The sequence below is a fragment of the Talpa europaea genome, assembly GCF_964194135.1.
Source record: "Talpa europaea genome assembly, chromosome: 15".
NCBI lineage: Eukaryota > Metazoa > Chordata > Mammalia > Eulipotyphla > Talpidae > Talpa > Talpa europaea.
The window spans coordinates 26,983,986-27,009,043 of record NC_140083.1 but is presented as its reverse complement, the minus strand read 5'-3'; the positions used below and the strand labels follow the sequence as shown (position 1 = coordinate 27,009,043).

Genomic DNA, 25,058 nt, shown 5'->3' with positions numbered 1-25,058 from the left:
AACTGTCATCATGATCTGTACTTCCATGTACGCCTCTGGGTTTTGAATCCTCTGTTTTATGAGTGCTGAGATATCATCTCATGATCTCGAACAGCTGAACAGTAACCCCCTGACACTGCAGGGATTACTTAGCCTTTATACAACACACAGTAGCTCTTCGGGGGACACTTAGGGCTATTTAAATTGCATTGTGATCTTTACTTTGGAAAAAAACAAAAGAAAAATTAAACAGTGCAATTGCTCAGATGAAGTTATAGAGCCCTTTTCTAGCATGTCTACACGTGTACATCTTCAGACACAAGCTGTACCACTGTATTGTATATTTAAATACATAGGTCAATGTATCAGATTCTTTGTGTTTTATATATATATGCATATATTTATTTTCAACCTAATATTAACAGTTTTGAAGTGTTTCTTCAGCAGAAATGTATAAAACAGTAATAAAAACATGATATGTTACAAGTTGTAAACAGTGAAAGTTGCTATGGTGCCAACAGAGACTTCTAAATATATTACATAAAATGAGTCTTTATTTCATTTCCCCAGGTTGATTATGGAGGAATGTATTTTTTGGAACTGAAAACAGCAGAAATTAACCAGATTGTAGGAAATTAGAGAATTTTTAAAGGGAAATCTCTCGCCCTTCATTTTGTTAGTGACACTGTATGAAGTTTGGAACTACATGAAATTATTTTATCATAGACTTTAAGGTTATAAAATAAAATTATATTAACTGTTCTATACTATAGTAAGAATTATATCTTATGCTTATTTCTGCTTGAATATGCATATAGGAAATGTGATGGCTAATAAAATTGACTTTGAGGAACTGAGTTGCTTTGAAGCATATCTTTGGTCCTTATAAATATAATTTTAATTTTATATCATGCATTAAGATATCATTGATATTATCTTACTATAGTGAAGTATGTTATATAAAATACAATAATGTAATTCAATATGAATAACTAAGGTATAAGCATTTCCCAAGCTATCTATAGATGGTAAGTAATTTTAAAATGGAATTCATTATCCAAGAAATTAAATTAAGTCTCACAAGCTGTCCTGCTTCCTATTTTCTCATGGCAAGGAAAAGCACTGCTATTCCAACCAACAAATTTACTCTATAGAAAATTACAGAAAACCATCAGAAATTCAGAGAACTCTAGGAGATTCAATTTGAAGTTAGACAATCTTCAGCTAGCATCACATGTTAGTCACTGAAAATGTGTGGCAACCTAGTACTTGCAAATGTGGGGTTTTATATTCATGGAAGACAGATAACAGTCTAGAGAGCATGGCTGAAGTAATTTTTTAATGTATTAGATGATAAGGGAATAAGTTCAATCTTCAGAGTCCATTTTCTATAATATCTGTGTAAAAGAGATGCAGAGAATAGTTTCAGCTTTTACCCATATTATATGCAAATGTGTATGTATGAAGCAGAGTTTTAACAGGAGGCCTTTAAAACAGTGCTTATGAACTCTAATGTGCATACAAATCACCTGGGGATTGTGTTAAAATGCGGAATCTGCTTCAGATCTAGGGTAAGATCTAAAATTCTTCATTTCTACTAAGTACTCAAGTGATAATATTGCTGCCTAATCTCAGGCTCTACATTGAATAAAAAAATCTCTTGGAGGGACTAGTCAGCATCAAAGTAGTTTCATGTCCACCTGAAATCATTTAAAACATGTTTTAAAAGATTTGGCTTCACTATCAGAAAAAAGTTGTAACAAAATCACCTGTGAAATATGTATAGCTCTCCGCTATATCACAAAACTGAAACTAAAACTGAATTGGAACTCATATTAACTGATAACTAACTTTTCTCTTAGTTATATTGTGAAAGGACTGGTAGGTATATAGCCAAGTTCTGAGGGCGGCTACTAAGTGCAAATTAAAATAATGAGGAACATCTGTAACATTTTTAGATCAGATTTGTCAAAATATGTTGAAGCACATGTACAATAAATGAGCAACATGTGTTTCATCTGAACCAAATGAAACTGGAGCCTCTCAGAATGGTTTGCCAGAGACGAGAGCAGCTGTGGGTATCACCTCCACTTTCATCCTACTTTAAAACGCATAATTTTCTTCTTTCAGTTTATAGGTGAAAAGTATAATAAGTCGTTTGCAAAAAAAAAAAAGGTAATTAAACCTTGTCCATTTTGTAAAGGAGATGCTGATTCTCTCTTCACATCTGGCACCGCACACTAGATTTAAAAACTGGAATTTAAGTTCAGCAAAGTATTTTATAAGCCCACAACATTAATGTGGTAAGTCTGTTTTCATAGGTCAACTTTTAGAAAATTCACAGTGAATTTTTTGATGGAGTCTAGAATATTAAGTGATCGAAAATCTTCAACTGTGATAGTAAAAAGTATAAAGCATAAGGAAGCATATACATTTTATAAAGCATAGCAAAAAAAGTTTATAAAGCATCCTCTTGACAAAATAGCTTGCCTTCTTAAGAAAAATAATAATTTAAAGTAAATGAATTCATAAATATGCATAGAGTTTCTATGTGAAATCAGAATTCATATGCCTACCAGTTCACAAAGGTGTTCTGAGGAAAAGATTAGATCTACAAACAAATGGAAATTGTAATTAAAAATACCATTAGTGATAGCATCCATAAACATGAATATCTAAGATTAAATATAACAAAATATGTGCTGCATCTATCTACTAGACTATATTGATGGGAAAATTGAAAGACTCAGATTTTTAAGTACATGTCCATGAACTCAAAAATTATTAAAATTGTTAAAATTATATGATCTATTCATTTAATGGAATATCAATCTTAATCCCATGAGCTTTTTTCCTACAAATCAATAAGCTGATTTTATAATTTACACAGAAATTATGTAAAATCTAGTATGACCAAAAATTATTAGAACAAATTGCCTTGTTTACAATCTAGATCTATAAACTCATTAAAAAATAGAAAGTAAAAAGATAAATTCACTTATAGCTAGCTTGGTTTTCAAAGCAAAGTAAGTTATTGGGAAAAAATAGTCTAATAAATAGTGTTAGAACAACTGGAGATCCATTTGGGAAAAAAAAAATGAACTGTCACCTCAATCTCATGTAGCAAATATAAAAATTAAAGTGGACTACATCTAAACAGCTAAAACTATAAATCTTAAAGAAAAAAGCTAAGCAAAAATTCTCATGACCTTAAGATAGGCAAAGATTTTTTTAGAGTATAAAAAATGAAATACAAAAAATTGATAAATATATCAATTTTATGTATCAAAATATAACTTTTTGCTCTTCAAATAACACTATTAAGAAAATAAAAAGTCGGGCCTCCCCTGGTGGCGCAGCGGTTGAGCGCTGGGTTGCGAAGCTGCCCTCAGCCTCTGCAGCACCGGTTCGATCCCAGCTGCCGGGTGAGGGTCCCCCATGGCACGACAGACCTCTCCTGTCATGCCCACTGCTCCCCTCAGCAGTGTATTTCATCAGTCTGCCTGTTCTGTTCCCCGCTCTGGCTCTGGTGAATTCCCTCACCCTCCCGCACTTCTGACTGTACCCCAGTGCTTGTATGAATAAATAAATATATCTTTACAAAAAAAAAAAAAAAGGAAAGAAAGAAAAAGTCAATCATGAATGGAGAAAATATTAGTAATGGATGTGACAGTATAAAGTTCCAGGACATGTAAATATAATACATGTATTCTGGACTTGTATCAAAAGCCTCTATATTTACAGAATAATACATAATACACACACACAAAGGGCCAACATGTGAAAGGGTGCTCAATAGCACTAGTCATCAAGGAGATGCAAATTAAAATCAGAATGAGGGCCTCCCCTGGTGGCGCAGCGGTTGAGCGCTGGGTTGCGAAGCTGCCTGCAGCCTCTGCAGCGCCGGTTCGATCCCCGGCTGCTCCCCGGCTACCAGAGGAGGGTCCCGCATGGCGCGCAGACCTCTCCTGCCGCCCGCTGCTCCCCTCAGCAGTGTACTTTGGTCCTTCTGCCTGCTCTGCTCCCTGCTCTGGCTCTGGTGAATTCTCAAACCCTCCCGCGCTTCTGACTGTACCCAGTGCTTGTATAAATAAAAAAATTAAAAAAAAAAATAAAAATCAGAATGAGATAATCACACCAATAGCATGATTAAAATTTAAATGACAGGAAATATCAAGTCATTCTGGTAAGAATTTTGGAGCAAATGGAACTGACAGCTTATCACACAAAGCTTTGAAAAAGTGGCGATTTCTTAAAGTTGAACATCCCATATTTCCTTTTTACTGAGCATTACCATGTCATTTATCCAAGAACAATTAAAATATATTTCTGTGAAAAGATTTGAATGAATAAAGTTCAGCAGTTTTTATTCACAACAGGCAAAAAATGGACGAGTCCAAATACAAACTGGGATAAGTAAAAAAGTTGTGGTATATTTGGACAATGAAATGCAACCTGGCAATAAAATAGAAATGAAGTATCTATAGATACAAGAGCAAGGACAATCTTCAAAAATATTATGCTGAGTAAAAAAAGACAAGGAAGTACATTCTGTAAGCATTAATTTATATGAAATCAATCAATTCATTAAACTAATGTATTGTTGGGGCCTCCCCGGTGGCACAGCGGGTTGAGCACTGCGCTGTGAAGCTGTTCGCAGCCTCTGCAGCGCGGGTTCGATTCCTGGCCGGCCAGGGAGATACCCACATGGGCAGACCTCTCTTGCTTCGCCTGCTGCTCCCCTCAGTGGTGTCTTCACTTCATCTGCCTGTTCTGCTCCCCACTCTCTCTGGTGAATTCTCTCATCCTCCCGTGCCTCTGACCTGTACCCCAGTTCTTATATAAATAAATCTTAAAAAAAAAACTAATGTATTATTTAACTTATAGAAATCAAAGTAATGATTCTCCAGGGTGGGGTATATATGGAGAATTGATTGCAATGGGCAAAAGATACCCACCCTTTATGGTAGGCAGGGTGAAAGTGTTCTACATCGTAAATGGAGTGCTATTCACTCATGAAAATGTTTTTAATGTATATATACAATGAGTACATTTTATCTCATGTAAATTAAAATCCAATAAAGTTGAATTAAAAACATAGAATAATGGAAAAGTAATTTCAAGATATTTAGTCTGTTACACAATGTTTTAAGGACATAAGTATATATATTTATAGGATCAATTTATTGCCATCATATATATAAATTCATGAATGGAAATTTGTCAACAGCAGAATCTTATTTTCTTCTGACATGGGAGGAATGCAGGTAGGGGAGTGGATTGCTGTGGAGTCAGGGGACTCCACAAAGGTTTCAAATGTATTTGTAAATTGTATTAAAATATAGGGCATGACAACACACATTTATTAAAACTAATAATGAGGGCCTCCCCGGTGGCGCAGCGGTTGAGCGCTGGGTTGTGAAGCTGCCCACAGCCTCTGCAGCGCCAGTTCGATCCCCGGCTGCTCCCCAGCCACTGGAGGAGGGTCCCACATGGCGCGCAGACCTTTTCTTGCCGCCCGCTGCTCCCCTCAGCAGTGTACTTCATTAGACTGTCTGTTCTGCTCCCCGCTCTGGCTCTGAATTCTCTCACCCTCCCGCTCTTCTGACTGTACCCAGTGCTTGCATAAATAAGATAAATCTTTAAAAAAAATTTAAAAAAACTAATAATGAGTGAGCATATCATTGTATTCTTTAAATTTTTGTTTGAATTATTTCATAATTTTAAAAACATGAGTTTTACATGCTAAAAGTTTACTAAATGACAAATTTTTTATGAATTATTTTTCACAAATTTATCAGAAACCTGCTCTCCTGCTTGAATGAGTGCCACATGGAGAGAAATATTTCCTTATTTTTTTATTTGCTTATTCCATTCCCAAAGCACTAACAACCTGTGATTTAAACATTAAAGATAAAACTTGATATTCTCTTAGAGACTTCCCCAGGATTCACTCGGTTTTTATTCACTTAATTTATAACCAGGTGATTTGTCGCAGAAGATAGGATGAATCTGGTATGCTGGGCTCCCACACCAGACCACAGAGACTCATCAGTCTGAGTGCCTCACACTCATAACGGTGGGGCATCTAACAGGTACTTACTACCTGGTCTACTACTTCAAGGAGAAAATAAACACTGCTGGACAAAAGATAAAAGAAGGTGGAAGAGCAGGGAAAACTAGCATAAAGCAATGTGTCATTTCTTCAAGACTGTAGTTACCCAAAACAAAACCAAGATCTTAATAATACACAAAAAATCCTTTAAACAACTGAAGTCAACAAAAAGGGAATTTTATATAATTGGTAGTGTGTTTATTTCATCAACAGTCTTTGTCTTAAATTACAGATACTTCAAGAAATGTGGTTTCTCAAGTCCTGGCAGTTTGGAAATATAGCCAATGTTGTATTCTTATTTGTACACACACACACACACACACACACACACCCTTCTATTAAAGCACATAGAGCTTGAACAACATTAAAATTTAGGATCATTTACTGAAATCCAACACATTTCAAGTTATTGGGTAAAACAAAAGCAAATATTACAATCAAAATCCTCTTTAAGAAAACTTTTTTTCTCTTTATATTTACTCTTTAAAGAATCAGGAATGAATTTAACACATTTTTTTAAAGACCTGAGCAAAACTAATTGGAATAGAAGGGTAGGGTGAAACAATTTCAGAAAAACTTGGAAAAAGACACCCCAAAGGTACAAGAGATGCAGAGGCGGGTCTGGATTCAGCAGCTAATGCAAACATACACAGACCAAACACAGCTCCAGAGAGGATAGTAACCAGCAACAGGTGGTTAACCAGCCTAGGAGAGCACACAGGGTAGACTAGTGAGAGGTAGCTCATAATAACAGGTAGGTGGAGCAAGATTAAAGGGAATCTGGGGGAGTTAGATTCAAAGTTATTTCACTGCCTCAAGGATAAACACAAGGTTGAAACATCTGGGGTAGAGCTCAAGACATTTCATTTCCTGAAGATAGATGATAGATCGGTACATATTTTCATACATACGTACATACATACATACATATATACATACATAGGTAAGGGTACTAAATAAATGATAATTGAATGAAAAAATAAATAAGTGCTTTAAATATAGAGAGATTTTAGAGGCAAAAAGATTATCAAAATCAGATGCCAAAAATATATCACGACAAATGGAACCAAAGCAATACTAGTGATAACAAAACTAACATGTCAAAATTGCCATTATTTGGTACAATAAACATTGTATACCTAGAAGATACAAATAAATCAACTGAAAAACTTTATAAGTGATAAGAAATTCTCTATGTAGGTGACCACAAAGTAAATATACAAAACCCTAGATAACTAATTCTTATTAAAAGGATAAAAGAAGGAAAAATTACTTTTCTGACAATGTGCAAAATATAAAATAGCAAAAATAATTTTGGAGAAAAGTAGGAAAATACAAATATTTACAAATAAAGAGGAAAATCTAAATCTAAGCTATGATTATCTTTTTTAGGAGAGAGAGATCCAGTACCTAAAGACAACCAGTATGGAGTATTGCTTCATTTTTTTTTCCTGTTGGAAAATAACTGGAGAATCTATGTCACTAGCTAGAAGCCTGACCATTTTGCTTTCAAAGCATGGGCCTAAATCATATCTAATTTTCAAAAAAAAATAATTGAATCCATTTGAAAATCTGCTAAATAAAGTTAGTTGAAAGGCAAGGCTTTCTCTATTGAGTGTTCTATTATTACAAATTCTTTTCTAAGTTTATTAAGGCCTGATTATTTCACTAGCACTTTGAATAGCTACTGTGATCATTTCTAAGTTCTCTTATAAATGGGTTGCCCAGCATGCAATGTTTAAAACACCACTTTTTGAATATGAGGATTTTCCAGGCTGAAAAATGTTTTATAAAATTGTTATTTTAAGGTAAGTTAAAATATTTTTATTACTACAAAGCCAAGATGGTATGAAGTTGAAGGATACTAAAAGTTAAGGATTACTCTTTCCAAGTGGGGTTCCATGCTGCTCTGATGACATTTGGGGTGCCCAGGCAATCAGCAAGGTGCTGGAAGTGAAAAGGTAGCAACATAGAGGAGTTTCTGGAGAGTGTCCTGAAAAGTGATCAAGGTTGAGGTAACCAGAGGTCCACAGGTTCTCACTCTTATGGGGCCAGCCAGGAAAAATTGTGACTTCATGGCGCAGAGACCAGGAGCATCAAGGATAAGCAGGAAATCAGGACTTGGGGGACCAGGAAGAAGGAACTCACCAAAATCTTTACAGTGAGTGGCCATTAAACAAACCTACCTTCCTACAAACAGCACAAGTGCCTAAACTAAAGTTAACTTTTTCTAATTTAGTTGTGACAGCCAGGCATGCCAATTTATCAGTGGGTATTAGTATATAAGGCTTGGTCATTTCAGCAACAAAAAGAAGTCTTGCTATAAAATGTTTGTTTAGTAGAGATCCTCTGCTTCCATAAAGTTTCTGAGAACGTCTACCCAAACAGAAGTTGGAGAACTACTTTCAAAGAGTGTAAATGATCATTTTATCATTCACTTATCTATATATACATCTTTTAGGCAAAGCAATAATATTTTTTTTAAGATTTACTTTTTTTTTTATTCTTTTTATTTATACAAGCACTGAGTATAGTCAGAAGTGCAGGAGGGTGAGAGAATTCACCAGAGCCAGAGCGGGGAACAGAACAGGCAGACTGACGAAAGACACTGCTGAGCGGGCGCAGCAGGAGAGGTCTGCGTGCCATGTGGGACCCTCGCTGGGGATGGAACCAGTGCTGCAGAGGCTGCGAGCAGCTTCGCAACCCAGCATTCAACCACTGCGCCACCAGGGGAGGCCCGCAATAATAAATTTAAACAAGTCCCAAATATAAATGGAAATTAAGGAAAATGCACCTCATCTCAGAGAAGTGGCAATGATCACTCCCTCTCATTCACTCACTCAGTAGTTTACAGATTACCTATTTTCCACGAGGTAGTATCTTAAGCACTGGTGATTAAACAGTTGCTGCGTATAGGGTAGGTGAGATGAACAAACACTTTACAAATGCATTTAGAAGCAGTATGGGGTAATGTGGTAAGTGCTCACTGATGAATAATCATAGAAGCAGGCACTGCAATCAATATAAGATAACTGAAAAGAGACACTTGTGAAAAATGGACATAGTCTGATGAGAAATGGAAATAGCCAACTTAGGAGTATTTATAGTCATCAACTTTGAAGGTAACATCAAGTGCTTCTGTTTTCCGTGACAATGTGATTTTTCACCAGATTCTATTCACAAGCTTGCCATTAAAAAGATGTGCTTTACTCTAAGAACTTTTGTGACAACCTAATAACAAAAACATATTAAATTATTCCAATTTTGGGCCTCCCCAGTGGCGCAGCGGTTGAGCGCTGGGTTGCGAAGCTGCCCGCGGCCTCTGTGGCGCCGGTTCGATCCCTGGCTGCTCCCCGGCCACCGGAGGAGGGTCCCACATGGCGCGCAGACCTCTCCTGCCGCCCGCTGCTCCCCTCAGCAGTGTACTTCGGTCCTTCTGCCTGCTCTGCTCCCCGCTCTGGCTCTGGTGAATTCTCTCACCCTCCCGCGCTTCTGACTGTACCCAGTGCTTGTATAAATAAATAAAAAATAAATAAATAAATAAAAATAATAATAATAAATCTTTTAAAAATATATTTCTAAAAAAATTATTCCAATTTTTTCTTTCATTTTCATAACATTGTGGTTTTTTTTCAAAACTGATTTTGATAGAAGTGTAATGGTCAATTATGAATTCAGAATGATTTCTTTGCCCTATTTTCTTTCCCCTTTCTAAAGCCTTTCATTTTCCTCTCTCTTCTCTCCTTCTTGTCCTCCTTGCTCCTTCCTCTCTGCCCCCTTTTCTCTCAATCTCTCTCTCCATCATTTGCCTTTACTCTAGATAGACTATGAAAAGCCCCTGAGCTCTCAGAAATGTGTTGCTGCCCACTTCAGAAGGTGGAGCTAAATTACTGCCCCCTCAGGAAATCTCACACTAATCTTATAAGACCTTATAAGATCATGCTTCATTTTCTCCTGTGTTTGAGGTTATTGCTTAGATAATGTATTTATAAAACTCTTCAAGTAACAAACCACTGCCAAAAATAGTATTATAGTATTATGTCTGTCCAAAATCATCACTTTAATCTTCAAAAGATAACTTATTCCTTGGAGAAGAATGGGACTTTTTTTCTTCAAAGTCAGAAAAAAATAAGCTTTTTGGTGAATTGAAATGGATAAGATTAAAGACAAAATTCTGCTATCGGAGTTTTAGAGAGCTCTATAAAATACCACACCCTCAGAGAAGTGAAAAATAAAGTTAGAAACGTAAGAAGTCTAGCAATCTTAGAATCATGCACAGAACATTAAAGAATTAATATCATGAAATTACATAGCTCTTTTTAAAAAGTAGCATATGTTCCTAAAGCTATTACATCATAACATAATCCAAAATAGAAAAGACTAAGCTACATTTACTGATCTGAATAAAGTGGTAACAGGCTATATAAACAAATATCACTCATGATACCACACTATTTTTAAGCATGGCTACCACAAAAAGATTTGCTACCTGTTGGCACACTTCAAACACAAACATTTCCAGGAGCAAAATAAAAGATTGGTCAAGTGCCAAGCAGCTCTTGATTCTTGCATTCTTTCTTTGTGACACGAGTGATGTTTATCACCAAGCCAATACAAAACGGCACACAAGAGGTTATTGTGCTGTGCAAAAGACAAAGCACTGCATGGTGCATCTTCCTTTTATTGCAAAGCTACTATGACACACCTAGGATGCTTCCTTAGAGTACCCCTTATTATGACATTTTATCCTCAAAATTATGGGGTTTTCCAGTCAGGAATTAAAAACCAACACATTGGCTGTATTTCACAAAGGGTTACAGCAATCATTGTTTCCTGGTATCTGTGGTGGCAAAATGCGCTCACCTCATGCAGTATGTGAGTGTGCATTTAACACACACAAACTACACACGCACACCACACATACCAAACACACCACACACACACCCCCTAACACACACATCCCTCACACATACACCACACACACACACCACATACCAAACACACACCAACACACACACACCACACACACACGCCACACACATACACACACACACACTCCTCCCACTTAGAGGAAAACAAGGATTTTTCTGTAAGCTATTTATAATTAGGGTCCTATTGGAGTCACTCAGGTCAGGTGTGTAGAACAAGGCAGGTTAGCAAAGGAAGCACTGGCATGGATTTACTGCTGTCAAGACATTTAGTTTTGGTAGAGAGAGTTAATTGATTCTGTCCTTTTCACATTTTAAGTGGTCAAGTTGAAGTTTCCCTGTGTGAAAGTGGGTAATGGAAGGGCGGCAAACTGCATTAAAACTCTGTGACATGCTTTAGGACTCTGATGTTATAAAAACTTCAGAGCCGAAAGAACCTTCAACAAAGAACCTTATCAGGAGAGCTTATAAAACCTTAAGTTGCTTAAGACAAGAGAATAGTTCTACTGAAACGAAATTAATGAACAAGCATCAAAGTGGACAGTTGGTGTCAATTCCTCAAGGATTTAGAAGTGAGAAATGGAGTTGAGGAAATCATGCTAATAAAGCCCTCATTTGCAGGAAAAGGGCGTCGTACTTTACCAAATATCCATCAAAAGAGTCATGCCTGTCATAGTTCACATTAATCTGTGTTGAGCAAGAAAAGAATGCTTGTTTATGGGCCTCCCTGGGGGTGCAGGGGATTAAGCACAGCACTGTGAAGCTATCCGCAACCTTTGCAGCACAAGTTCGATCCCTGGCTGGCCAGGGAGCTAATCCACAAGGTGCAACTGACCTCTCCTGTCTCTCCTGCTCCTCCCCTCAGCAATGGATTTCAGTCTGTCTGCCTGTTCTGCTCCCCACTCTGTCTCTGGTGAATCCTCTCAACCCCCGTGTGTTTGCCCTGTACCCCAGTTCTTGTATTAAATAAATCTTTTTTAAAAAAAGAATGCTTGTTTATGGGCTAGCAAGCACCCTATTGGTTGACTTTTTTTTTTTCTTTTTTTTTTTTTTATAAATTTTATTGTTATATTCCCCATACAATTGCAGCCCCCCATTCTGACCCCAATCCCTCCCCTCCCGCCCCCGCCCCCCTAAAAGTGTCTCTGGTTCATAGTTTTTTGTTGATTTTGATTTTCACTTTCTTATAGTTATTCATTTTCCTGGTTGACTTTTAATGGCTTATCAGTGACTGTTTTCTTGGAAAGAAATTTAGAGAGAAATCCTGTTTTCAGCCAATGTGGTAATTCTTGGATCAAAATGTACCCACCATTTTGAAAAGAGAAGACTCTTTCAAACCCAAACTATCTTATTTCTAAGTGAGTTTAAAAACATTTGGAACTAAAGGGATTTCAGTAGTAATCCCATTGAAAATAAAATCGTGTCTATTCAGTCAACTAATAGAATAGCAATAAAAGAAAACATTTATCCTCACCCCATTATTAAATCTGACTAAAAGCACAATGTGATTGAAAATTAGAAGTGTCCTCCTTCTTTAACTCAGGAAGACATTGGATCAAGGGGATATCTTAATAAACTCTTTCTTTATGAATTACTAATAATTTGCAAATTTTCAATATAGTTCACCCTAATAAATGAAATATATGAAACCAATTCTATTGAAATTTTATTTGTTTCAGCATATGTAAATTATGGGGGAATTTAAAATTATGACTAATTTTTCTTCCAAAAGATCTGGAATACCTTTTTCCATGTAGTCTTTTGTAGAACTTGATGAGATCAGTATTTATTTATTTTATTTTTTTTAAAGATTTATTTATTTATTCATTCATTCATTCATTCATTTTATTTTTATTTATACAAGCACTGGGTACAGTCAGAAGCATGGGAGGGTGAGAGAATTCACCAGAGCCAGAGCGGGGAACAGAGCAGGCAGAAGGACCAAAGTACACTGCTGAGGGGAGCAGCGGGCAGCAGGAGAGGTCTGCGCGCCATGTGGGACCCTCCTCCGGTGGCCTGCTGGGGAGCAGCTGGGGATCGAACCAGCACTGCAGAGGCTGCGGGCAGCTTCGCAACCCAGTGCTCAACCACTGCGCCAAGGGGGAGGCCCAGATCAGTGTTTATTTTTGTTTAATTTTTCTTTTTACCTTCATTGATCAGATTTGTATTTAGATATTTCAATAATTACAAAAGAGCATAATGCCTTCAAATCATGTGGTGCCCAATTGAAGAAAACCTCTCCTACTGCTGATACATACTAGGTACTACTACAGTTCATTACAGCAGTTAATGGAAGGGAATAATTTTATAACATAAAAATGTCTAATGGTCCTCAACCCCAATATTTGTGGTATTTATATTCTAGTTCTGTCTTACCAGTCAGCACAATAGAGTCAGATTCTGTTTTATATGCCCTTCCCCTTTATGTAGATCCCGTTCCTCTTTCTAGGCTCTTTAAAATCTTACCTTTCCATCAGCTCCATTCATTCAAATAACCCTTTATCCATGTCATATGCCCCACATTATTCTTTCTGGAATTGAATTATACACTAATTTGTGCTGCTATCTTACTGTTTCAGAATATACATTATACATATAAGTCCTTAATAAATTTTAAACTCTTTGTAGTCAAGTAATATATAGCTCTTTCTAAGTTTAATATAAAATTTTGCACAAACTTAGACTTATTAAGGAAGAAATAGAAAAAGAGAAGGAGAATAAAGTGGAAATGTGGAAAACATTTGGTGTAGACGGTAATAATGTGACTTTATGGGACCTCTGAACTTTTTATTCACTTTCTCTATAAACCTAAAACTGCTCTTCAAAAAATCTATTAACCAAAATAAAAACAGAGGATATCATTTAAAAGGGAAGGTTTTCTTGAAAATTTTAAAATGCATTAAATACTGGATGGTATCACTAATATGTAATATAAAGTTACTAAACCAAGAGTCAGATAAAGATAAACTTAACAATTAACTCTTGAGGGGACTCCCTGATGGTGCAAGGGGTAAAGCACTGCACTATGAAGCAATCTGCAACCTCTGCAGCATGAGTTCCAGCCCTGGACAGCCAGGGAGATACCCACATGGTACAGCAGACCTCTCCTGTCTCACCTGCTGCTTCCCTCAGGAGTGTATTTCAGTCATTCTGCCTGTTCTGTTCCTCACTCTGGCTCTGGTGAATTCTCTCACCCTCCACACCTCTGGCCTGTACCCCAGCTCTTGTATACATAAATAAATAAGTCTTTAAACACACACACACACACACACACAAAAAAAAAAAACAATTAACTCTTGAAAGGTGACTACAGAACAGTTGTACCAAGTGGGAAGGAAGCACAATCGAATATGGTGGTGAAATATGGGTTAGTAGGTGGTGGGTGTGCTACGGTGGTAATGCCTGATGAGAGTTTCCAAATATTACCTGAATTCAAAATGCATAAAGAAAGAAAGAATGCAGAACTGGTGACATAAACATATCTTATTAAATAATTAATCATATTGATGTCTGTAACATAATATGAAATCTATATATAAACTGCATGTGAAATAGAAGTTTTAGTTTGGGGACTGTAGATAGATAAAATAGCAACTTTTAAAAGGAAGTGAAAAACAAAGGCTGGGCAGAAGCAACTCGAAATTAGGGTGAATTACTAAATTTTATGAACAGATTCATGTTAAAGAATTCAAAGACATTCATAAACATAAAAATACCAATTATAGTTAAAAAGCAATTAAAGAATTATTCTGCAAAGAGATGTAATGTACATTTGCCATTATTTAAGAATGTTAAATTCGATAATAAAGTATAAGAGGAAAAAAACAAGGAGTGCTGATGAAACTAAATGTAATGGCAAATGGTTCAGGAAACAAATTTGACATAGATACAGTAAATGAATCCTCTGCTTGTAGACATAGAAAGGAATGGAGCATCAATTAAACAGTGATAATTAAATATTCCTTAACACTCAATGTTCAGGATGTCTTACACTGACCACTCACTGGTGATTTATTTAGGCATAAAGAAATAAAATAACGACTGCCCAGCAGGTTACAGATGAGTTACACCCAGAGTAGATAAATTGAGCACCCATATATTGATTCCAGAGTCTTCCATCTACAGCAATCCCTTGTCACTCTCATTTCTAGTCCATATTGACTACTGTAAGTGGGACAGACTGAAGGAGAAAGGAGAAAAACAGGACATAGGAACATTGTGTAACACAGGACTTGAATAATATGGTCTCTCTGCTCTGCTTTTACCCTACTATCCAAAGTGTATTATGTAACACTATCTCTTTCCCTTTTCTCCTTATATATCCAAATCGTGAAACAGCAGCTGGTTCCAAGCATTTTAATTGGAGCATCAGTTTTGTAACCTTTGGGACAGGCTGTCTGTACATGGTCATATACACGGAGAATGCCATTGAATCACTATTTCCCATAGGGACAGAATGCAGGTGTAAATCTCAGCCATCAGCTATCAACACTACCTTTTGGCCACTCCACTTGATAAACAGAAATTATCCTGCAAGTTTCCAAATAAACACTCGAAGTTGCTCTACATTGGTTTGAGCATAGATTTTTTTTTTAATCAAAAGACTGTTTTTCTATGGGTCACTGTATGAAGGCTGAGAATTAGAACTTCATTTTATGTGAATATTACTGTAGGAGCCAGGATTAATTTATAAGCACTTGACATTGGGCAAGTAGATTAACTGCTCTGTGCATTTTTTGTCCCTCTTTAAAATGAAGGTAATTATATAATGTATGTGGTAAAACATTGTGAAAATGTAATGAGATCATTCATTTAAGGCACTTCAACACAGGGCTGTTAAGTATTTTTTCCCAAGTTGAATAATGACTGTAACTTTATAAAATTATATATCTACATATTATATACATTATCAACTATACAGTCTGCATAATTTTATTCCAAATGCTATATAACTTATTCTATACTCTAGAAGCACCAATTTTTGAATATATGTTGACTATATAAATCTCATCATAGTTTAGTGTTAAATGTAAGAAAGTGAAAAAAATCAATTTAAATTAATTAATAAAAAGATTATCCTTACAGTGTTAAATTATATAGCAAGTCTTTTCCAATGACAACATTTAGCCGAGACCATGAAATCAGGAAAGATAAAGCTAAACATGATCAATTTTTATGTGATCTGTGATCTCTTGCCTACAATTAAAAATATCCAGATGATATTCAACTTAAACATATTCTAACTTTTGGTGTCTATCATTAACTAACATGAAAGCAAATATTTGAGCTTCTAAAAAAAGAAATGTGACATGTGTGTAGGTCTGATTAAACAACTTTTTTCCCCAAACCGGTGGAAAACTTTATGGAATAAATGTGTTTGTACAGTGGTGACTATTTATCACAGTAGCCTCTGACATAGGCATTAAAGCACCAACTATTTTGGACAATATGTCATAACCAGCCAGTTGGAGGGCAGTAACAAAATACTTGGCTAACCTTTCTGTACTAGAGACATCTGTTTAATTTAGAAGGCTAGTAACACCAGACACTACTATAACTAGGATCATTTGAATATCACCATTCATTTAGTTTTTAAAAGATATAAACAACACTGAAAAATCATTTATATATCTTAGACATTTCAAACATCACTTATATGTAGCTTCATGGAAAAAATGTTTATATAATATTTCAAGTGCAAAAGGCAACATACACATAATATGGTACTATATTTATAATTTAAAAATCATATAACATAAAATTTAGGTAGATAACCAAAAAAAAGCAAAGAGTAATTTCTGTGATAGCATGTAGATAGATGACTTTCTTCTCTTTAACAAAAAGCTAACTAATATACTAATTTACATTGAGTTTACTATGAGCTAGACTTTGTGTATTAAGTGTTTCATTGACATTGTTTTTCTCCTTAAAATACCCTTATAAGGTAATATGACTTTTACTTTATGAGCTAGTAAATTGAGACTTAAACAAAAGTTTTATAGCTTGTTCAAATTCAGATATTAACAAGTGACAAAACAGGGCATAGAACTTACATCTAATATAAAATTCCATATTTGTAATCACTCTAGGATTTTTTATGAAAAAATACTACTTTATATGTCCTGCACATTATTAATTGTTCTTATTTATAAATAAATATTTGTAAGTAACTATCATGTTTTTCTGCAAATTGGGGTAACCAAGTCCCTTTTTTTGCTCAGGATATTCCTAGTTTTAATGCTGAAGAAGATTGGGCCTCCGGGGCATTCATCCAGCTGGTCACTCACCTGGAAAGAATACTTATTTTCTAGCCATTCACAAATTTTACTCTCTAATTCATAAGCTGAATGAAAATCAGAGGAGAATGTGGAATTATAAAAAGGAATTCATTTTTCAAGCAGCAAAGTATGAATGTTTCTCAGGTAAAGGAACATTCATGTCTTTTTCCCTGAAAATTACACTTTGAAATTAAGAAATTAATAACAGCCTCTTTAAGCAGCATTTTGTGGTCAGTACATGAACTGAACACAGCATTTTGTGGACCTAAGTTCCAGTCCCAAACGGAAAAGGACCAGGGTTAGGGCAAAGAACAAACTATATATTTATTTCTTGAAGAACAAACTCTCTGGTTCTTCCTTTGCTAGCCTTAGGCACATTATACTTTATGCTGTTTTAAAAGGCAACTCCAAGCCAAATTATATAGCTATATAAACCACTGACAAATTATGAAAACTTGAGGGGCCTCCCTGGTGGCACAAGGGTTAAGATGCAACCTATGCAGCACAAGTTCGATTCCTGGCCAGCCAGGGAGCAACCCACTTGGCACAGCAGACCTCTCCTGACTTGTCCTCTGCTCCCCTCAGTAGTGTACTTTGGTCAATCTGCCTGTTCTATCCCCACTCTGTCTCTGGTGGATCCTTTTACTCCCCACACCTCTGGCCTGTACCGTAGCTCTTGTATGCGTACATAAATAAATCTTAAAAAAAAACCAAATTATTAAAACTTGAGATATAAAAGGGCAGTTACAGAGCAGGTCTTGAAATAAAAGTCCTCCCTAGGCCGGGTCCACCCAGTTTCTTTGCATAACTTCTCACTGCCTCCCTCTGGGGATATAGAAAACTCACTTTTATAATCTCTCCTTTTCCTTCATTTGCCTCATGCCCCTCCCCCATGTCCTCTGAGGAGACTCCAATGTTCTGTCAAAGTGCAAAACTATTTTTACCACCATGTTCGGGAATCTCTGGGCACAGACTGTCTGCAGATTAGGTAAATTACAGGTGCCCGGTTCATGTTACTCATTTAACTGCCATAAGTTTAAAGCATTTATCTACCTCTTCTGAATTTTCCTTTCAGTCAGCCGGCCCTTCCTTCGCCTTCTATTCTTTAGGACCTCTCAGTGGCCTTGCTAATTGATCCATCTTTTACCCGTAAACTGGACTAAGCTCTGTCTGTAACTTTCTCTCCTTCTGCTCCACTCCCACGCCTTTTTTTTTTCCGGCTTCCTTTTCTCTTCTCTGCCTCTTCTCACAGCTGAAGGGTACAATCATTTTAGAGTTGGACTTAGGGTCTACCTCCTTAGCTATAAATAAAAATGATTTTTTTAAACCCAATTGCAGGACAATATAGTCAAATCCCTTGGGTAGAACCCACCAAAATCTCTTCACCAGCTTCTCTATGCCTCTTTCTTCCTTGAGCATCTTCATACTATCACCACTACTCCAGTCCAGTTCTGTTCCTGAGAAATGCTTTCCAGCATCTCAGGAACTTGTGTTTTCAAACCAGACTCTTCACTGTTGTACCTATCAGAACCATATAACTTTTCTTCAAAGTTCCAAAGTTCCTAGATCAGTCAGTCATCGGTGTGGTTTTCTTGAATTGAAGCACTATTGGTTTCCATTGTGTTTGATTCAGAGATGTAAGATCACACCCTTCAGGAGTATGTTCTAAAACATATCCACCAAGGTGCCAAAAATCCTCCATGATAGGGGCCTCTCTGGTGGTGCAGGGGTTAAAGACAGCACTAGCAAGCTATTACCAGTCACTGCAGCACAAGTTTGATTCCCTGGCCGGACAGAGAGCTACCCACATGGCCCCGCAGACCTCTCCTGACTCGCCCCCTGCTCCCTCTGCAGTGTATTTCAGTCAGTCTGCCTGTTCTGTTGCCCACTCTGTCTCTGGTGAACCCTCTCACCCGCTACGCCTCTGGCCTGTACCCCAGCTCTTGTATGCATAAATCTTTTTAAAAAATCCTCCAGGATAGTCCGTTGTGTCCCCCCACCCCACCTTTGCTCTCTCCTCTCTTCTTCTCCTTCAGGTAGCCTGTTTTCTACCGCAAAATTTCTAGGGTTTATCAGTCGCTGTCTCCTAATAAACAAATGTCCAGTAAACTGAAATTTGTCGTGTGCATAAATGCATGAAACACTATCATCAAAATCAGTAGTTTTGATATTTTCACTTCCATTATACCATTAACACAAATAAGTACCTATATTTATTGTAAACCTCTGTCTCGCCAACTCTAGGTTTTTCAATTAATTTCCTATGGCTTATGAATTAAGTAGGGAAAGGTGGGAAATTAATTTGTTGAGTATATATTCCAGATCATAGATACTACATACACTATTTCATCCTATGCTAATAACAAGTCTGCAGTACACATATTATATGTGCTATTTGATTTCTTGTACATCGGAAGCCTAGGACATATCATTTAGAATTTCTAGAACTTAATTCTGTCTTCCTCCAAAGTTCTTTTTTCTTTCTAATACATCTGTGCCTTCCCAAAGGCTCATAGCTAAAATCGTTCCATTGACTGATCTAGCTACAATACTTTCCCTCCTACTTCATGAAGAAGAACTGGACATATTCAAACTCTTTGGAGCCAATGGAAATAAAATGCGTTCACACATGATTAAGCATGAAGAAGAGTAATGTGTGGCAAATTGTTTGAAAAATTTTATTTTGATCACTAACCTAATTTTAGGTTTTTTAATGAATGCACGCTGGGTCCCTGAAATGATTTATTAATAATACTTAACATAGTTATTCTCACTTTTACCAAAAACCCACTTGAACTGTTTTAAAGCTAGGAAGATTTCTGCTGACAAAAACCTGTTTTGAACCCTTGTCAGGGTCTGTCTCGTAAGTTCTACTGAGAAATAATGTAATTGCAATTACAGGCATCTCAAATTTTGTAAACAGTTTGAGTTCCAAGAGTTCATTAGTTAGTTGTTTGGAATCAGTGTGCATTTTCCCATTACCTAATCCAATAAAGGACGGTTATTTCCCAAGCTGGGCATTTCCCTATTTTTCTCTTCCTTTCTAGAACTCCTACCCAGTAACTCCCTCAAAGAAAAAAATAAGAGAAAAAAGGGGAAAGGCTGTTTAAACTAAGGTGAATAACAACATTCCCTTTATTGGCTTGGATTCTAGAAAATGTTGGGAAGGGGGTTTGTAATTGTATAAGGAGTGACAATTTAATAGTGAAGACTGAATTCTCACAAAGAAAATCCACCACTGCCTGGAAAATGGCCCTTGATCTGCACTCCAAAACTTTTCAATTATTTTTTACAATCTTCTCTTTCTGCATTTTGAGCTTACTCTTTCTCCAGTGGCAACACTCGAATGCAGAAAAATTAAAAGGAAACGAATGCACATCCATAATCTTTAGCAAGTTTGTGATGTTTAGATGATCACATCTCCATCTGGTACCCCTAAAACTCAGTGGTGAGTCTAAGAATGGAATCAAACATTATTTCTATTATCCAAGCAATAAAATCCCTTAGAGAGAATATTTTTCTTAACTAAAATGTTTTCTATACCTAGTTCCAATAATAAAGATATACTTTTCTTATCATGTATGTACCATTTTTAAAGTGATTTCACATTTTTTAAAGCTCTATCTTCATCGTGACCTTGGACAGTATGAGTATCTTGTCATTAAGTAGGTCTATAGATTAAAAGAAAAACAGAACTTGAGATATTAGGGCTAACTAAGTTCTCACAGGCTCAAGGTGATTTTATTCTAGGATGCCCACATCTTGATTTTAGTGCTGTTTTTCATGTTTTAATCATATAGACTCACACTCCATGATAAAAGGAATTGTTTTCACAGCCTTATCCTTACTGCCAGGACACTACCAGGCAGTTAGTTACAAAATATATGTTAAATAAATGACTTTCCATCATTGTTATCTTAGTAAGCTTGGCAATAAAGCTATATAACTTCACTGGTTAAAATACATTGTCAATTAGCTTCACATTACAAGATGTAGCAAAGAGACAGCATGGGTAAGAGCGAAAGGTAGTTTTCCATAACAGATGTTAGCATATACCCTGAGTTGCTGGAGATTCTATTCTGTAGTCTTCACCGCTTATATCAGCAACCAGGGAACGGGCAGAAACAGGAGAAATTTCATTAAAAAATAAATAACTTCTTATTACTCTTTCCTGTCCTTTTTCCTGTGCCAAAAACCTAAAACTCTTTCTCAAACTTTACTCGGAATTATTCAACTGCACAATAACAAAAACATAAAAATAGCCCCCAAATGTCAAAATGTAACACCCCCAAGTCTATGGATCAATAGGTGACTATAAAGAATTATAGGATAATCAACTTAACACAAATATGTAGCTAGTTCCTTCATTATCTGATCATTGACTCCTAACATTGTCCTCACTCTATTCATAAGCAGTCATACTAAACATGTAATTTTTGTCACTTGAGATAGAATAATAAGGCCTTAGGTTTCCATCTAGCTTTTTAGGAACTAACTATAAAAGTCAAAACCAAAATTGACTATCCATCCTTAAGGCCATTTAATGATGGGAAGAGTCTTTCTAGAACTCTGGAAGGGAAATGAAAGGCAAGGAAAGAGAAATAAAGAAATAGAGGGCCAGAAAGAAAAAAAAAACTAGGAAATGCATAAAATAACAAAATATTTTTAAAAACTCCAACGTTGTGCTTTATTTCTTTCATAAATGATAACCAATGTTCATCAAGCAGTTACTATAAGACTATGGTAAACATGCATGATATCATTTGACCAAATTCTCAACAAAATTCTGTAAGGCCACCGCTATGATTTTGAAGACATGGAATGTATTGCACATAAAATAGAAATGAACTTAGCTAGTACTTGAAAGGAGTTCATGGAATCTAGGATCCCTGCACTTTACCCTTGTATTGTACTGCCTGCCCCAAGCATGGAATCATGGGATAGTTGTGATTACAAATTCTATTTCCTTGCTTGCACCCTGTTTGTTACCTTTCTCATCTAAATCCTCTGAAACAACTTATGTGGAGTCAATGCATAGGAGGAATGCAACAGGTAGCTGTGAGAGCAGAGTGTAAAACAGGCGCCATCACAGAGGCACCTTCAAGTGGGGGCCACATTTGAATCCTGAAATATCAAGTAACTACTGTGTGAGTCTTGCTTCCACTAAAACTATTTTTAAAGAGAAGTTACTGCATGTATGCCATGCCCATGCTCTGTCCCACCCCTTAGCTCATACCTCAAAGGTCCTACTGCTCTACCATGGAGGGGAACAGAATTGAGATTTTGGTTGCCACCACCTTCCTCCCACAAAAAATAGAGAGCCCGGGAAGAAATCTGAGCGCCCTCCAGCCACCCCCTCCAGCTCCCAAATCATCTCACAGCCTTAGTAAAAGAGAGGAAAGAGATTTACCTGCTGCTATTGAGGCTGAAGCCTGACAGTCATGTCTAACCTTTGAAGGACTGTAATGGTTTTAATCACAGGAATAGCATCTTTTTGACAGGCAGGAGAGAGAAAAGAGCTGAACCACTCTGCAAATATTAACCAGGCTATTTTGGAGCAATGGCTATTGCCTTTGAAATCTTTCATCATGGCGCTATACTTAGAATTCAGATGAGCCTGGGGGAGGGGATTGGAGCAGTGTTAATCCCCAGTTGTTTTGAAGTCCTTCTCTAAACAGGTTAGCACCTAAACTGTCCCAAGTGGAAGCATTCAGTGCTTTCTTTCAATTATGTGATTCTGGGCATTTTGTTTTAACCTGCTCTGCCTATAGGTTGTCACATCATCCTGAGTGTAACACTTCTCAGTTTTCTTTCAAATTAGATGTTCTAGAGATCACTGGCTGTAATCACGTTGGGAGACTGATGCTCCATGACAGCTAAAAGTTGGATTGAGTTTCAGGAGCTACTATATATAAAGCTAGGGCGACTTATGTCACCGCACTAATTAAATGCCATCTGGGTGGTTCCTCTGGGTTTTTTGAGCCCATTACCCAGTTCAGACGGAGTCAGAGGCCAAGGAGGAGAACATGATGATGGACCTTTTTGAAACTGGCTCCTATTTCTTCTACTTGGACGGGGAAAATGTTACCCTGCAGCCGTTAGAAGTGGCAGAGGGCTCGCCTTTGTATCCAGGGAGTGATGGTACCTTGTCCCCCTGCCAGGACCAAATGCCCCCAGAAGCTGGGAGCGACAGCAGCGGAGAGGAACATGTCCTGGCGCCCCCAGGCCTGCAACCTCCCCACTGCCCTGGCCAGTGTCTGATCTGGGCTTGCAAGACTTGCAAGAGAAAATCTGCCCCCACCGACCGTCGGAAAGCAGCCACCTTGCGCGAGAGGAGGCGACTAAAGAAAATCAACGAAGCCTTCGAGGCACTGAAGCGGCGGACTGTGGCCAACCCCAACCAGAGACTGCCCAAGGTGGAGATTCTGAGGAGCGCCATCAGCTACATCGAGCGGCTGCAGGACTTGCTGCACCGGCTGGATCAGCAAGAGAAAATGCAGGAGCTGGGGGTGGACCCCTTCAGTTACAGACCTAAGCAAGAAAATGTAAGCCCAGATGTTGCCGGGACAGGGGAATGCAAAAACTGGTCAGACACTTTCCTTAGGGCCTTAACCTCCAGCTGCTGCGTCTCCTTTCCCGTCCCCCTTCCTCGCCCGCCCCCTCTATCCCCTCTCTAATGGACCCCCAGTGACCCGTGAAGACGGGGTGCCTGCAACAGGCAGGAAATGTGTACCCGGACGGAGGAAGTAGGGGAGACACCCCTCAAATTCTCCCCCCCCCCACCACCCCCGCCCCATCCTGCTCCCATAACCGATGTTTCTTTCCTAATCTTCTCCTGCCTTGGTTTTCTTCCAGCTTGAGGGCGCGGATTTCCTGCGCACCTGCAGCTCCCAGTGGCCAACTGTTTCGGATCATTCCAGGGGGCTCGTGATAACTGCCAAGGAAGGTAAAGTAAAAGAAAGGGGCCATCCCGGGAGGGGGCTGGGCTGCTCGCTCGGGGAGCAAGAGCTTGGAGCAAGCGCCCAGATGCGCCCTGCTGGAAGTGCGCTCCGGGCGCGCGAGGACCGGTCCTCCCGCGCAGCCTAAGAGACCTGGCGCGGGGCACAAAGATGACTCGTTCTTCCTCGGGTGCTATGTTTGTGTGTGTGTGTATGTGTGTGTGTGTGCTTTCTGCGCTCAGGAGGGGCGAGCATTGATTCATCGGCCTCGAGTAGCCTTCGATGCCTTTCTTCCATCGTGGACAGTATTTCCTCGGAGGAACGCAAGCTCCCCTGCGTGGAGGAGGTGGTGGAGAAGTAACCGCGGGCCGGCGCTTGAGACGTTCCCCACGATGCAGGAAGATCCCACCCTCCCTCCGTCGCCTAATCCTTTAGATTAGGTCCCATGACGTTAATACTTAGGAACCCAGACCCAGGGGTTTATGAAAGGGAAGGAGATGTTTTTGCAAAAAACAAAACAAAACAAAACAAAACAAAACCTTGTGTGCGCTCAGATGAAAAAAAAAAAAAGCCTTTCGGGTTTGGGCTTTTATTTGTGGAACCGCGAGTGGCTTAGGTGTTGCTGCCTTTCTTTGTTTTTGTTTGGGTGGTGTCGTAGTACATTTTCTCTTCTGATGAAGATCTTGTTGTGCTTTGTGCAAAAGAAGTTCATTCCTGTCCAAAGCAAAGTGGGAACGCTGAGGGTACATGTTCATGGTATTGAATGTATTTTTGTAAACAATCTTAGTCCTTTCATTTTTTATGTAAACCCAAGAAATAT

General features: G+C 37.8%; 1 protein-coding gene across 1 annotated transcript; it reads left to right on the top strand.

The window, feature by feature from the left end:
- Positions 1-23,311: 23,311 nt before the first annotated feature.
- MYF6 (myogenic factor 6) lies at positions 23,312-24,599 on the top strand (the record flags this gene model as incomplete). The annotated part of the gene is made up of 3 exons (XM_084256262.1): positions 23,312-23,845; positions 24,156-24,246; positions 24,481-24,599. Exons 1-3 carry the CDS (start codon positions 23,327-23,329, stop codon positions 24,597-24,599), a joined length of 729 nt encoding a protein of 242 aa, XP_084112388.1. The 5' UTR covers positions 23,312-23,326.
- Between the last annotated feature and the right edge of the window lie 459 nt (positions 24,600-25,058).